The sequence below is a fragment of the Mustela lutreola genome, chromosome 2 (genome assembly GCF_030435805.1).
Source record: "Mustela lutreola isolate mMusLut2 chromosome 2, mMusLut2.pri, whole genome shotgun sequence".
NCBI lineage: Eukaryota > Metazoa > Chordata > Mammalia > Carnivora > Mustelidae > Mustela > Mustela lutreola.
Window position 1 is genome coordinate 107,463,687 of NC_081291.1, and position 13,740 is coordinate 107,477,426.

Genomic DNA, 13,740 nt, shown 5'->3' on the forward strand with positions numbered 1-13,740 from the left:
AAGAATGAGAAGGAAAGAAAGAAAAAAGGTAAATTACTTTTTCAAGAAGAGAAGGTAAGCTATCAGGTCCTACTAAGAAGCACCTTTTTGTTTTTATTTTAGGAGAATATCTGAATATATTTAGAGGATAAAAACAGGTACAAAGGCCTGAGAAAGAGAAAGAAGCTGCAAATATTAAATGAGAATAAAGAATGAGATTCCAAAGAGAAAGGGATCAAGAGCAAAACAGAAGCTATTAGTGCTAATTATCTGGCAAGGTGACTTTCCATAATTGAAAACATACTTCTATTAAGTTAGGAGTTTTTACAATAAGCACGTATCACTTTGCCAGTTCAAAAAGGGGGTGGGTAGGGTTTAAGAGCACATAAGGAGATATTGTTCTAATACTGAAAATAGTAACAGATGCCAACGCAGGTATGGAACAATCAAAATTACCTAAATTAGCTATTGGAAACATCATATAATCATACTCATAATTCAAGACATACTGGGATGCCTTCTTGCAGCATATAAATTTATAACCACTGTGGCACACCTAAACTTTAATGAAGACTTATTTTCTCAGTAACTGGATAACATTTTGCCAAGCTTTCTCCTAGATTAACAGTGTGACATAATATGGCAATTGTTTCACTTCTTTCACAGCACTTCTTTATACTTTGCTTCCATTTCAAAGTTACTGACTTAGGGGTATGTCCTTCAGTTCTTGTACTTGCAAGTATCATTTAAATGCTGGGATAAGATTGTCCTAAGATATAAACATGAAAATATAATGTAATAGTGAATGTAAAATAACAGCAGAGTGGTCATTGAAATCACCTGCAGATATCTCATGTACAATTCACTCAGTATACCTAATAATTTTTTCATTATAAGGGCTCTGCACAGGGGTTGTGCATTATTTCAAATTTTGTGTTTTTTATTTACTATTTCATAATATATTGCTTAAAAATTGGAATGAGAAAACACTAAATTTGGTGGTGGGCTGAGTGATGGAGAGGTCAAACTAGTGTCTCTGTGTCATATTACCTCTGAGAGAGAGAGAGACGTCTGCGAGAAAAATAGAACGTCAAGGAGAAGAACCTTGAGTTCTTCTGATGAACAGGAAAAGGCACCAACCACCAGTACATGATTGCCAATTATTTCAAAGGCAGGAATTCAAAATTGTGACAGTTCATAAAGCTGTATTATAAAATTTTGTCGGCTCTCTTCCAAAGTCCATAGTAAGAACCAAAGTGGAGGTCTGCTTCAGGGATACAGAATTATAGGATAGGTAGTGCCAAAGACTAAAAATGTACTGAATTTGAATATGAACTGATAATAGCACTGTATAAATAATGGCATTATATTAATTTTAAATATCCTGTCTTGTAATTGCATACTAGGCATTTTTAGACATATTCATAAAAAAATAAAAAAATTTTAGAACAATATCCTTGTTCATAGGAGATACATGAGGTACTTAAGGGTAAAAGATTCACGATGCCTGCAATTTGCTCTCAAAGGGGTCAGCAAAAATAAAAGCTTATACATATGTGCGTGTTTACGTACAGAAACAAGAAAATGTGACAAGATGGCAGTTTATCTTACTATTCTTTCAATTTTTCCAAAGACAGAAATTGTTTTCAAAATACTAAATTTGGGGGGGGGGGCGCCTAGGTGGCTACACTCGTTAAGTGTCTGCCTTCAGCTCAGACTGGGGTCCGGGGATCAAGCCCTGTGTCGGGCTCCCTGCTCAGGGGGAAGCCTGCTTTCCCTCTCCCAATCCCCTGCTTATGCTCCTGCTCTTGCTGTCTCTCTCTCTGTCAAATAAATAAAATCTTCAAAAGAAAAATTATAAAAAACAAAAAAAAACTAATTTTTTTTAAAAAGGACTGAAATAGAGCTCAAATAACAGTAAAATGTTAAGTCCCATAAGAAAAGTACAAAGTGCTACAGGTATTCAGAAGAGATTAGTTTTAGCCAAAAGATGGGTTGATGACCTCACATGGAAGATTTCTGAGCTGGGCCATGCAAGATGGAGTTAATGTAACGGACATTCCAGTTGGAAGGAATGGCATAAAGAAGGACCTGGAAACAGAATTTCAGGAAAAACAAATACTCTACCTTCAACCCAAAAGTAAACCTATAAAAGGTAGTGCTGGTAGTGTTTGTATAACTTTAAATGTTTCTACCAAGGAAATAGGAGTTGAGCAATTAGTTATTTCCTTTTAAAAAGGAATAAAGCAAATGAGGCAACTATTTAAAACTTTTCTTTTTCATTCTTTCTGAAAACAAACCAAAACAGCAGTTTACTCTAACATAGAAATTATCAGTCTATGGATAGCATTTTTTTTTTTAAAGATTTTAGTTATTTATTTGAGAGAGAGAGCACACACGTGAGTAAGAACAAAGGGAGAGAAACAAGCAGAGTCCCCACTGAGCAGGGAGCCCTACATGGGGCTCAATCTCAGGACCTAGGGATCATGACCTGAACCAAAGGTAGTTTAACTGACTGAGCCACCCGGGCACCCTGAACAGTATTTAGTAATTCTATCTTTCGGTGAAAAATAAGGCAGTGAAAAGTGAATATATATTCCCCATTCGTGATGTAAACTAACAACTAAAAACCTTAACAATTAATGAAAACTTTAATTGGAATTTATCTATACCTGCTCAGAACTTGATGAGATTTAAAAACATTACTGTAAACTAATGACCAAGCTCTCAACAGTGAAGTAGTTTTCATTAAGAAAAATGAAAGAGTGATAAATGATTAAAAATAAAATAGTTCTTGCTTTCTGGGTATTTTTTTTTTAAGATTTTATTTATTTATTTTACACAGAAAGAGAGAGAGAGAGAGAGAAAGTGTAATCACAAGTAGGTGGGGGGGGAGCAGGCTCCCCGCTGAGCAGAGAGCCTGATGTGGGGCTTGATCCTAGAATCCTGAGATCATGATCTGAGTCGAAGGCAGAGGCTTTCACCCACTGAGCCACCCAGGTGCCCCTGGGTATTTTTAAAGCAAAAACTTTAAAAGCTAAATTAAAAAAAAAAAATCCCACCTTATTTCAGAAAAGAGATTAAAATAAGTATTTTAAATCAGAAGCCATTATTGCTGGCTGATTCTAGTTCTGAGACAGTGAAAGCTCAAAATGAACTTGGGAAAACTGTGCCAGAAAGCAAGGACATGCTCAAAAACTCAGGCAGTCATGTCAAAAGGACCCAGACCCTTCAAGGGATTCCCCAAATGTGGAGTAATTTGAGTAACCTATAAATAAAAATCTCTCAGTCACTAAATTAGTGATAATTTTTTTAAAGATTTTATTTATTTATTTGATAGACAGAGATCACAAGTAGGCAGAGAGGCAGGCAGAGAGAGAGAGGAGAAGGAGCAAGCTCCCTGCTGAGCAGAGAGCCCGATGTGGGGCTTGATCCCAAGAGCTTGAGATCATGACCTGACCTCAGAGGCTTAAACCTCTGAGCCACCCAGGCGCCCCATTAGTGATAATTTTTTAAAAGGAGAGAGAGCAACAGAGCACTCAGTTCGTTAGGTGTCTGAATTTGGCTCAGGTCATGATTTCAGGATCCTGGGACTGGGCTGCGTTTCCCTCCACACTCTGTGGGGAGTTTGCTTCTCCCTCTCTCTCCCCAAATAAATAAGTAAAATCTTTAAAAACAAACAAAAAAAGAGCAACAAAAAAGGAAAAGACTTAATAGCCAATTTTGAAAGGGAATATTGCACAAACTTTTACTCTATATACTAACATTAAAAGAAAATAGAAGCTTTACCCTGCTCATCTTTTCTTTCCTTTTTTAAATGACATTTACTTTTTGAAGAGACCACATCAGCTGTCTTACAGAATACCACATATTCTATATTTATTGAATTTGTCTCCTCACACTAAGTCATTCCACAAAGCCCTGTATTTCCGGTAACAGGAAGTTAGACATAAAGGATGATTAGACTTATTTTTGGTAGGTAAACTTCATAATGATATACTGAATTTCATACTGTATCCCACCAGGAAGTGCACACCATTCCATTGTAGAGGTATGTTTTTTCTTTGTAATTATTAAGTATCTGTAGGCAGGCACTTCAGCAACTCATATTGAATAAATTTTTATCTGACTGACTCATTAATGATCTTTCCCTAAATCACTTATTTCATTAGGTTTCAAAATATTGATTCCCCACACCCCAATTTTATCATCTCATTTGTATTTATTAGCTGTTATTCTTCTGTAAAAAAATACTTTTCCCTGGAAAAGGAAAAGGAACCTTTACAAGGGCAGGGTAAAAAGCTTATTTATCTGGGGACAGTAGTAAAAATGAACTGAAGAGAAAATAAAATATTATTAATTTTGTTAGTAGTAATAACAGTATTAGGGTTATTTACATAGGAGAATGTTTAACTTTTTTTTTTTTAATTTATTTGAAAGAGAGATTGAGATAGAGCACGAGCAGGGGGAGAGGCAGAGGAAAAAGCAGACTCCCTGCTGAGCAGGGAGCCCGACAAGGTGCTTGATCCTGGGACTCAGGGATCATGACCTGAGCTGAAGGCAGATGTCAACTAACTGAGCCACCCAGACATCAGGACGTTTGACTGTTCTTACTCATTGGAAACATATACTGAAGTTTTCATAGTTTAAGTGCTTGATGAATGGAACTAATTTTCACATAATGTACCAAAAATACACATACACAAAGAAAGCAAATATGACAAAATGTTAGTAATTGCTGACTCTATAGATATTCGGAGGTTTGCTGTACTATATGGACGTTGTATTATTCCCTTGATTTTGTTGGAGTTGGAAGATTTTTATGATAAAGCTAGAAAAAAATATAGCCACCATTAGCCTGTTACATAATAACAGTATGGAAAGAACCAAAATTCTCACTTCATTTGGTAAGTATTTACTGAATAGCTACTACATATAAGTACTACATATATTTTAGTAAACACAAGTCTCTAGCCTGAAGGACAGCCTAGTAGAGACCAAAATAACACAAAATCTGTAATTTCACAGCATTTAATTACAATACTGATGAGTATTATCAAGCAGAAGCAGAAAGTACTATAACACAGGCTCTGATAATCTGAGAGGTAAAGAAAGGCTTCTACCAGGAAGTGACCACATAGTTATCCTTAATTCTCTTGCAGTGATCTCCATCTTACTCTCACAACCCATTTCCAATCTGTCCCAAATACTCATGTTCTACTTTAAAATATCCATAATTCAGCCACTTAGCACCTCCATTATCACCACTCTGGTTCACGCCTACATGCATCCTTAACTGGATCACTGAGACAGACTCCTTAACAGGTCTCCTGCTTCTACTCTTGCCACAAACTATTTTCAACAAAACAGCCTAAGCGATCCTTTTAAAGATTAGGTTAAATGTCATTCCTCCAGTCCAAAACCCTGAAGAAGCTTTACATGATCTGCCTCTGCCTTACCCTCTGACCTCATCTCCCACTACTCTTTCCCTTACTTAATACCTTCTAAACATACTGTCCATCTTGCTATTTCTCATACAATTCAGCCTTATGCCTTATAATCTTTGCACTGATTATTTCCCCAAATAGCTGCATCAACTTCTAACTCTCTGTACAAATACCATGTTCTTTAAAATCAGGCCTATCGTGAATAACCCTAATAAAAATTGCGAAGTGTACGGGAATGTACTTTGTAAAACTGGAAAGGAATATGACATTCCTCATACCCTCACTCAGCTCTTTTTTCCCTTCCATATCACTTATCGCCTTCTAACATACTAAATAATTTACTGTTTATTACCAGCATGGCCACTAGAATATATGCTCCATGAGGACAAGGATCTTTGCCTTTATTCAAGCCCATTGTTCAATGTGTGATACATACCAGATGCTCAATTATTTGTTGGAAGAACTGACATTTAAAATAAAATGCTAAAAATAAGCAAGAGTTGGCAAGAAAGAACTTCCTATGCAGAGGAATTATGTGGGGACCCTGAACGAAGAGAAACCAGTAGCCAAAGAATGAAAGAGTTTTACAAGAGTGGAAAAACAGGCAGTGGTCAAATAATTAGAATTTCTGAGTCTCTTTAGAAATCTCCCACTTCATTCTGAGAGGAACAGAAAGCCAATGAAGGGTGATGAAATGACTTGCATTTTATAAAAACAATCTTGGAGGCAAAGTGGTCATAAATGGAAAAGGTGCAAGTGTGAACAGATAGGCCAAAGAGACCATTACAATAATCTAGGCAAGAAATGAGGGTTGTTTAGACTAAAGTGCAAGAATGGAGATGCGCTGTAATGCTAATTCATGTGAAATTATGCAAATTCTGCAATATGGATTACAGATGTAAATGTGCAAAGTGAAAAAAAAGTTTTTAACAAATAATAAAGTAGGATAACTTTATGACTTTGAAGCTGAAAAACATTTCAGTAGGCATAAAGAGCATTAACCATATATCCAACAAAGGAATCATATCCAGATAGAGATCTCCTACAGATCAGTAAGATGAAAAACAATGGGGGGGGGGGATGAGAAACTTAAATAGACACTTCACAAAAGATAGCAAAATGAATAAACATATGAAAAGGTGTTAACTATTAATCTTGATAAGATAAGGAAAATGCAAATACAACAATATGAAGTACCATCGCACACCTACTGAAATAAATTATTAATAAAAAGACTGACAATAACAAGCAATGGTAAACTTGTAAAGCAACCAAAACTTGCATGTACTGGTTGTAATTATAAAAATCAGGCATAACCATTTTGCCAAACTGCTGTTATTGTGTTCCAAAATTAAACATAAGCATATCATTTTCACAACTGGGTATATAAACAACAGAAACACATACACAGGTACACCAAAAAATATACACATAAAAAAATATGCACCAAAAAATATACACGGTTCTACCATAACATTTTGAAAAAGCAAATATGTTCCAATACGATTGACATATTAGGGAACAACGGTAGCTAATTTCATGTTTGCTTAAGTCCAATCTCGTCCATGTGAAACACTAGGTGAGAACAGAAAATGTTAGGATTCATAGTCACCCACACCTGTTAATAACCCTACATCCAATTTCAGATAAATTCCTGGGCTAGCACTGGGCAAGAACTCACAAGCTGAATCTTAACACACACTCCTGTAAGTGTGTTTAGAAATTGTGCTGCCATTTTTATCAAGATATTATCTTTTTTTATATGTTACTCACCAAGTTTTGAGCTTTGAGTCTCTAACTCCATTTTCTACATAAGCCCTATAGTTTTTACTGCACAATTTTGCATTTTGAAGTGATTTTTAAGAACATATATGTTGTGCTATGGCAGAACTTACTATAAAATAATGTTTAAAGCAGTACTAACACAAAACTGAAAACAACACAAACAGCCATCACCAGAATGGATAAATATACTGCAGTATATCTACAATGGAATATTATACAGCACAAAGAAGAAAAAAAACTTCCACTCTTGGAGGAAATTCTCAAATATAAGAAAAAAGTTAGACGTAAGAGAGTACATACTGTATGAATCTGTTAAATTATAGTTTTAGGAGAGGCAAAACTCATCCATGGTGTTAGAAATCAGGATGGTTCTTTGAAGAACAGGATACAGGTAGTGACTAGGAAAGGTACAAGGAAGATTTCTTTTGTAAAATGAGACATAATGTACATACCAGGAAAATTTACCAAATATTAAAACGTACAATTCACTGGTGTGCAGTATACTCAGAGTTGTAAAACCACCATCACTATCTAATTCCAGAACCCATTAGCAGTCATTCCATTTTCTTTTTCTTGACTGGGTATATCCACAATGCAGTAATTCATCAAGCTATACATTTATGATTTGCGTAGTTTTATGTATAAATACTACCCAGTACACTTCAATAATTTAAGTCAATGTTCAGATTCAACCGGGTGGACTGAATACATGCTTTTTACTATCTCCTGAAATTTTACTTAAATTAAAGCAGACAGAATTTTTTTAAAGCACTAAATCAAAAGGTCAAAGAGAAGGGAAAAGAATCTATATTCCCTACTCAGAGAATTTCCTTCCCCTAAAGATGAATTCAGAAGTGCTGAAACATGGAGCTCAGAGATAGTAGAGATAACTGAAAATGAGTACATTACTGAAAAGACTAAGTGTGTATTCTTCTAAATATATACCTGGCAATATTATTTTTCTTTTTACAGTCATATTATACCTCCTGATATGTAATCACTTAATAACATAGAGAGGATATGGAATCTATATTTTTATGACTGCTTTTTCATATTGCATTAAGTGGCTGTACCATAATGTGTTTATCCAGTTTCCTTTTTTATACAATTTTTTAAAGTAATCTCTACACCCAATGTGGGGCTTGAACTCACGACCTCAAGATCAAGAGCTTGAAATACTCTAATGAGCCAGCCAGGCATCCTTAACCAGTTTCTTACTGATAATAATTTAGATGGTTTCCCTGTTGATTTTTATGAATATTACAAATAATACTACAACGAACATATATATATATATAAATACATATTAATTTGTGTAATTATATCTGGAACATGTAGCTAGATCAAAGGATATGAATATATACTGTTGTCTTGCAGAAAGGTTGCACCACTGTACCTGCTACCAACAGTATAAAAGAGTTTGTTTCCTCACATTTAATTAATCTTTGACAATCAAATTAGTTAAAATACTCCCCTTGTCAATTTGATATGCATGCTTTTGAAGTGAGGTTGAGCATCTCTTCAAAGGCTTACTTGATCCATTGGTAATTCTTTTTCTCTAAACTGCCCATTCACTTCCTTTGGTCACTTTTTTATTGAATGTTGATGTTTTTCTTACTGTCCTGTAAAGAGTTTTTTTTGAGTTGAGAGGGGGGAAAATTAGTCCCTTTTTATAAATGTAACAAATTCCCCCATTTCTCAATTGTTTAATGTACCTTTTCAAGATATAATTCTCTAACTAAACTTCAAATAATCAAACTTTGTGATGATCACAAAGAAATTCCACAAAGTCAGCATTCTTTTTTTTTTCCCTCCATTTTACTAAGTAGAGCACAACGCAGGGCTTGAACTCATGACCACGAGATTGAGACCTGAGCTGAGATCAAGAGTCAGACACTTAACTGACTGAGCTACTCAGGTGCCCCCAAACTCAGCCTTCTTAACCTTTTAATTCTTCTGGATTTTGATTGCTGTCATGCTTAGAAAAGCTCTTCCTATCCAAAAATCATTAAAATGATTTTTATGGTTTCACATCAAAAAAGAAAACCAAGCCTTTGACTCTTTGGTGTGCTTGCAATGTACTATCAAAAACAGAACTGCCATAGGCTGAATGTGTCCCCCCACAAAAATTCACATGTTGAAATGCTAAACTCCAATGCGATGGTATTAAGAGGTGGGGACTTTGGGAGGTCACTGGGCCATAAGGGAGGCTTTGTGAATGGGATTAGTGTCCTTATAAAAGAGATTATGGTGAGCTCTCTTACCCTTCCTCAACATGAGCACACTAAGAAAAGGGCCAACTAGGAACCAGGAAAGTGTATCTACCTGTGACCGGATCTTGGACTACCCAGGTTCCACACTGTGAGAAATAAATCTGTTGTTTATAGGCTACCCAATCTGTGATACTCTGTTACAGGAGCCCAAAAGGACTAAAATAGGATACTGCATCCTTTTCTGTTGGAATTTCTCATTAAATCAGACAATTTCTCCTACTCTTGCCTCTTGGTTCCTTTTGAATACTCTTCCTTACCATCTCTAAAATTCACTCTTATTTTAGGATAGATTTGTTTCCATAAAAATGACATGCGTTATTTTTTTTAAGTATCAGAGAAAAGTACTAAAAAGAAAAAAGTCCCCATCACCCAGAAACAATCATTAATATTATGCAAACATCATTCCAAACAATATACTAGGTATATGTTCAAAATAGAAGACAGATATACCAAACACAAAAAAGTTCTAAGAAAATGGAATACTGGGGCGCCTGGGTGGCTCAGTGGGTTAAAGCCTCTGCCTTTGGCTCAGGTCATGATCCCAGGGTCCTGGGATGGAGCCCTGCATTGGGCACTCTGCTCAGAAGAGAGCCTGCTTCCCCCTTCTCTCTCTGCCTGCCTCTCTGCCTACTTGTGTTCTCTGTCTGTCAAATAAATAAATAAATAAATCTTTAAAAAAAAAAAAAAAAAAAGGGATGCTGCCATGTCACTGCAAAAATAAATGGCATTGATTTTCACTTTACAACATCAGAAGAAATATAGGAAATGAAGTTACAAGGCCACAAATTAACTGACAAATGAAGATCTGGCAAGTTAGATCAGTTAATAACAAAACAAAAAGGACAAGAAAGAAAAGTGAACAAATGTCTACAAGACAAAGATTTTCACTTTAAGAAAGTAAGAGAAGCATGCCCTGGAAATTGCTCTATCTCAAATACTTCTTTTGCAAAAAACAAAAAACAAAAAAAAAACCCTCTTTATGATAATCCTACAAAAGTGAACATGAAGTAAAAGAGATAGTAAGATTGTGTTGCATACAACTTTGTCACAAAAACATTACCTTTCTGTTTACTACCTACCAACCTATTTTAAGGTGGAGGAGGGGAGAGAAGAAGAGGAGGGAGAGAAAATCTTTAGCAGGCTCCACACCCAGTGCAGGGTCCAACTAGGGGCTGGATTTCACAACCCTGAGATCATGACCTGAACTAAAATCAAGAGTCAGACCCTTAACCAACTGAGCCACCCAGGTGCCCGCATTACCTTACTTTTTTATCCAAGAATTAGTGCACAAGTGCCATAATAACCTAAAATTTGTATGAGATAAAATATTTTCATGATTTTCATATTATTTTTTAAGTTATAGTCAAATAAAAACTTCCTCTGCATTTGTTTTAATTTGGGTCAGTGGACTCTCTTCAACTACAAAACTTTAAATAAGGTGAATTAAAAGTTCGAGATCTCTTTTCAGTCCTAAACATCATCCTCCAAGTGTCTAAAGCAATCGAGTCAAATGCCTCTTAGCCAAGTTTTCTGTCCAAATTAAGCATACATAAATGGGGAACAGGGGAATATACTTTCCTTCTACTCTCAAAAAAGTAGAAATGAAACCTATAAACATTACAGGGTTTTTTGTTTGTTTGTTTGTTTGTTTTTTAAGACCTTAGGACTGTCATCCATCAAGTGTGTTTCAAAACTATTTACATTTTCAGGCAAGCATCTATCAGGGTATTCTGTCCTCTCTACAAAACAGTACTTCTTTTGAACTAAACTTAGCTCACTATAGATTTGACACATACAGATCTTCCCTTCTTTAAAAAAATCTGGGACTTGATGGACACATCTCCATGATCCCATTACTAAGTTTAAATGTGAATGGGTATAAATTTCAAGCACACTAGAGCATTTTCATGTGCCAAGCCCTAAGCAACATTTTAATCATAATCCCTTCTCATCCATTTTCCTAATTAGACCTCCCATTTATAGTCTGAAAATTCTTGTTCTCCTATTCTCCTTTAACATGTCCATACTACACCCTTTAGGAGATGCAGAAACCAGTATTGCAAAGGGTCTTTCTAAATACCAGTGCCTCACTTTACACAAGTTGAAATCTTCCGATACTCTTCTCTTTTTTTCCCTTAAGATTTTATTTTTAAGTAACCTCTACACCCAACGTGGGGCTCTAGCTCATGACCCTGAGATCAAGAGTCACACACTCCACTGACTGGGTTAGCCAGGCACCCCTGAAATTTTCCAATACTACTCATAATGGAATTCAATGCCTTCCTGATCTTTCTGACTGAACTCTATATAGAAATTAACTTCCACTGTGCAGTATTATCCACTTATTTAACCTTAATGAACATTTATTTTACTGGTTACATTGAGCCAGCCATTATCTAAACAATCTCCTATAAAAATAGGCAAATCAACTATAAGAACTCTATGCATTATACTCATAGTTGAACATAATCAATGAGACAATAGAAAACAATAGTTAAGTAATTAAATAAGAAACTCAATTCTCTTAAAATTTAACATGTCTCCTCAAATGCAAAATTTTTAAGCTAGGAAAATAAATGTGAAATAAAAACTGTACTAATAGTTAACATTAAAAAAAATCTATTTGGAATTGATCATAAGGGCAAATGATTTATCAACAAAAGGGAATGAAAATGGAAATGATCTAAGAGTGATAAAAAAGAGATAAAAAAAAAAAAAAAGACACAGAAACAATAAACATACAAGTGCAGAACAGGATCAGTAAAGAGAACCGTGATCTGTTACAAGGTCTGAAATCTAAGGGTAGACTTGCCCAAACTAGCTAAATAAGCTGGGTCAAGTCATTCCTTTTTTTTTGGATCTCAGTTTCCAAATCCTTAAAATGAAAAAGAGGGATCAGATTTGTTGCCTGCTTTAAAATTTTACAGTTCTATGTGACATAATATAAAAAAAGAAAACTCAGAAACTGTCTGCTTCATTACCAAAGGGTTGTCTGGTTGCTGCCCACCACTACTTTTCCCTGATTTATTACTCACCAAACAGAGGCTGATTCAATTTTCCAAGCATTTCTCTAGTACAAACAAACTAGAAGGGACTAGAATCAAATTCAGTCAGACAACCACATTCAAATGACTAATGTTTGTCAGATAGAAGCCTCATTACAAAATGCTTCATATATCTCTGTTCTATCTAACTCTACCAGCAACAGTACGTTACAACCAAAAAAAGAACATTACTAAAACAGTTCTTAAAACTTAAAGAAATATAGTTTTAACTACAGAAAAATGCTGAAACCAATGCTAACCTTAAGATTTACTGATCAGTCTTTAGTGAATTTTATTAATGCAATCTTCAAGTCAAATAAACAGAATCACTGGAGTATATGTAGCAATTAATCGGCCCAGCACAACAAAACTATATTCTATTTCTCAAAACAAACAAACAAAAAAACAGAGTAAAATCACCTTTTCAAAATACAATTTCATTAAGGTATCTCATGCAAAGTGTTCTTTTAATAGTCTAAAGCCAAGTATTTCAGACCTCAAACCATTTACAACATGTTAAGAAAGGGGCATCAGAGATTCTGAGCTTTTCTCTTAAAAAATATTTGTAATCTCATGATATTTCCACATAATATCCATTTTAATAAAGTGAAAAAACTTAGCAGCCCCAATAAATTGATTATTAAAAAACAGCCTCAGGAAAAAATTTATCTTACCTCTACACTAGGGCTAAGGCTGCTTGGCAGTGTTTCTGAAGTCACAGTAGTGCTTGGAAGGCTGGAAATTTCCCAAGTATTCACAGGCTGTATTGGTTCAGACTGCTTTGAACGATCTATACATTTTGGATTATCCAGTAAGGTCACTTCATAAAATTCTTGAATATCTAGAAGTGAAGAAAAGAAAAAAAAATCAAAGTATTTAGATTTTCTAATTAAACTATGCATTGCTGAAACAGCATTAACTCAAAAAGTAAAATAAGCCCAATCTTATAATGTACTTAAACAGTGAATATTTTCTCATTTTATTTTGTCATAGTTACATCAGAACTTGCAGGGCATAGTGTAAAAGTCACAGGCTTTTTACACTTCAAAGTCAGTGCTGAGTTCAAATCTCTATTTCATCATAAATTAGCTGCCTGTTCAGGCAAGTTACTTAACCTCTGATAACTTGCCTCTTTATCATGTGAATTGTAAAAAGTACTGAGTATAATACATATGAAGCCCACAATGGCACCTAACAGGCTCCTAACCAAAG

General features: G+C 35.0%; 1 protein-coding gene across 12 annotated transcripts in view; it reads right to left on the minus strand.

Annotated features, from left to right (window-relative positions):
• The window catches only part of DLG1 (discs large MAGUK scaffold protein 1), a 256,769-nt gene that overhangs the window by 226,102 nt on the left and 16,927 nt on the right, over positions 1-13,740 (minus strand). For all 12 annotated transcript variants that reach the window (XM_059163069.1, XM_059163079.1, XM_059163078.1 and 9 more), the window contains exon 4: positions 13,203-13,369. In XM_059163069.1, coding sequence (XP_059019052.1) covers positions 13,203-13,369 — 167 coding nt within the window. The remainder of the gene's footprint in view (positions 1-13,202; positions 13,370-13,740) is intronic.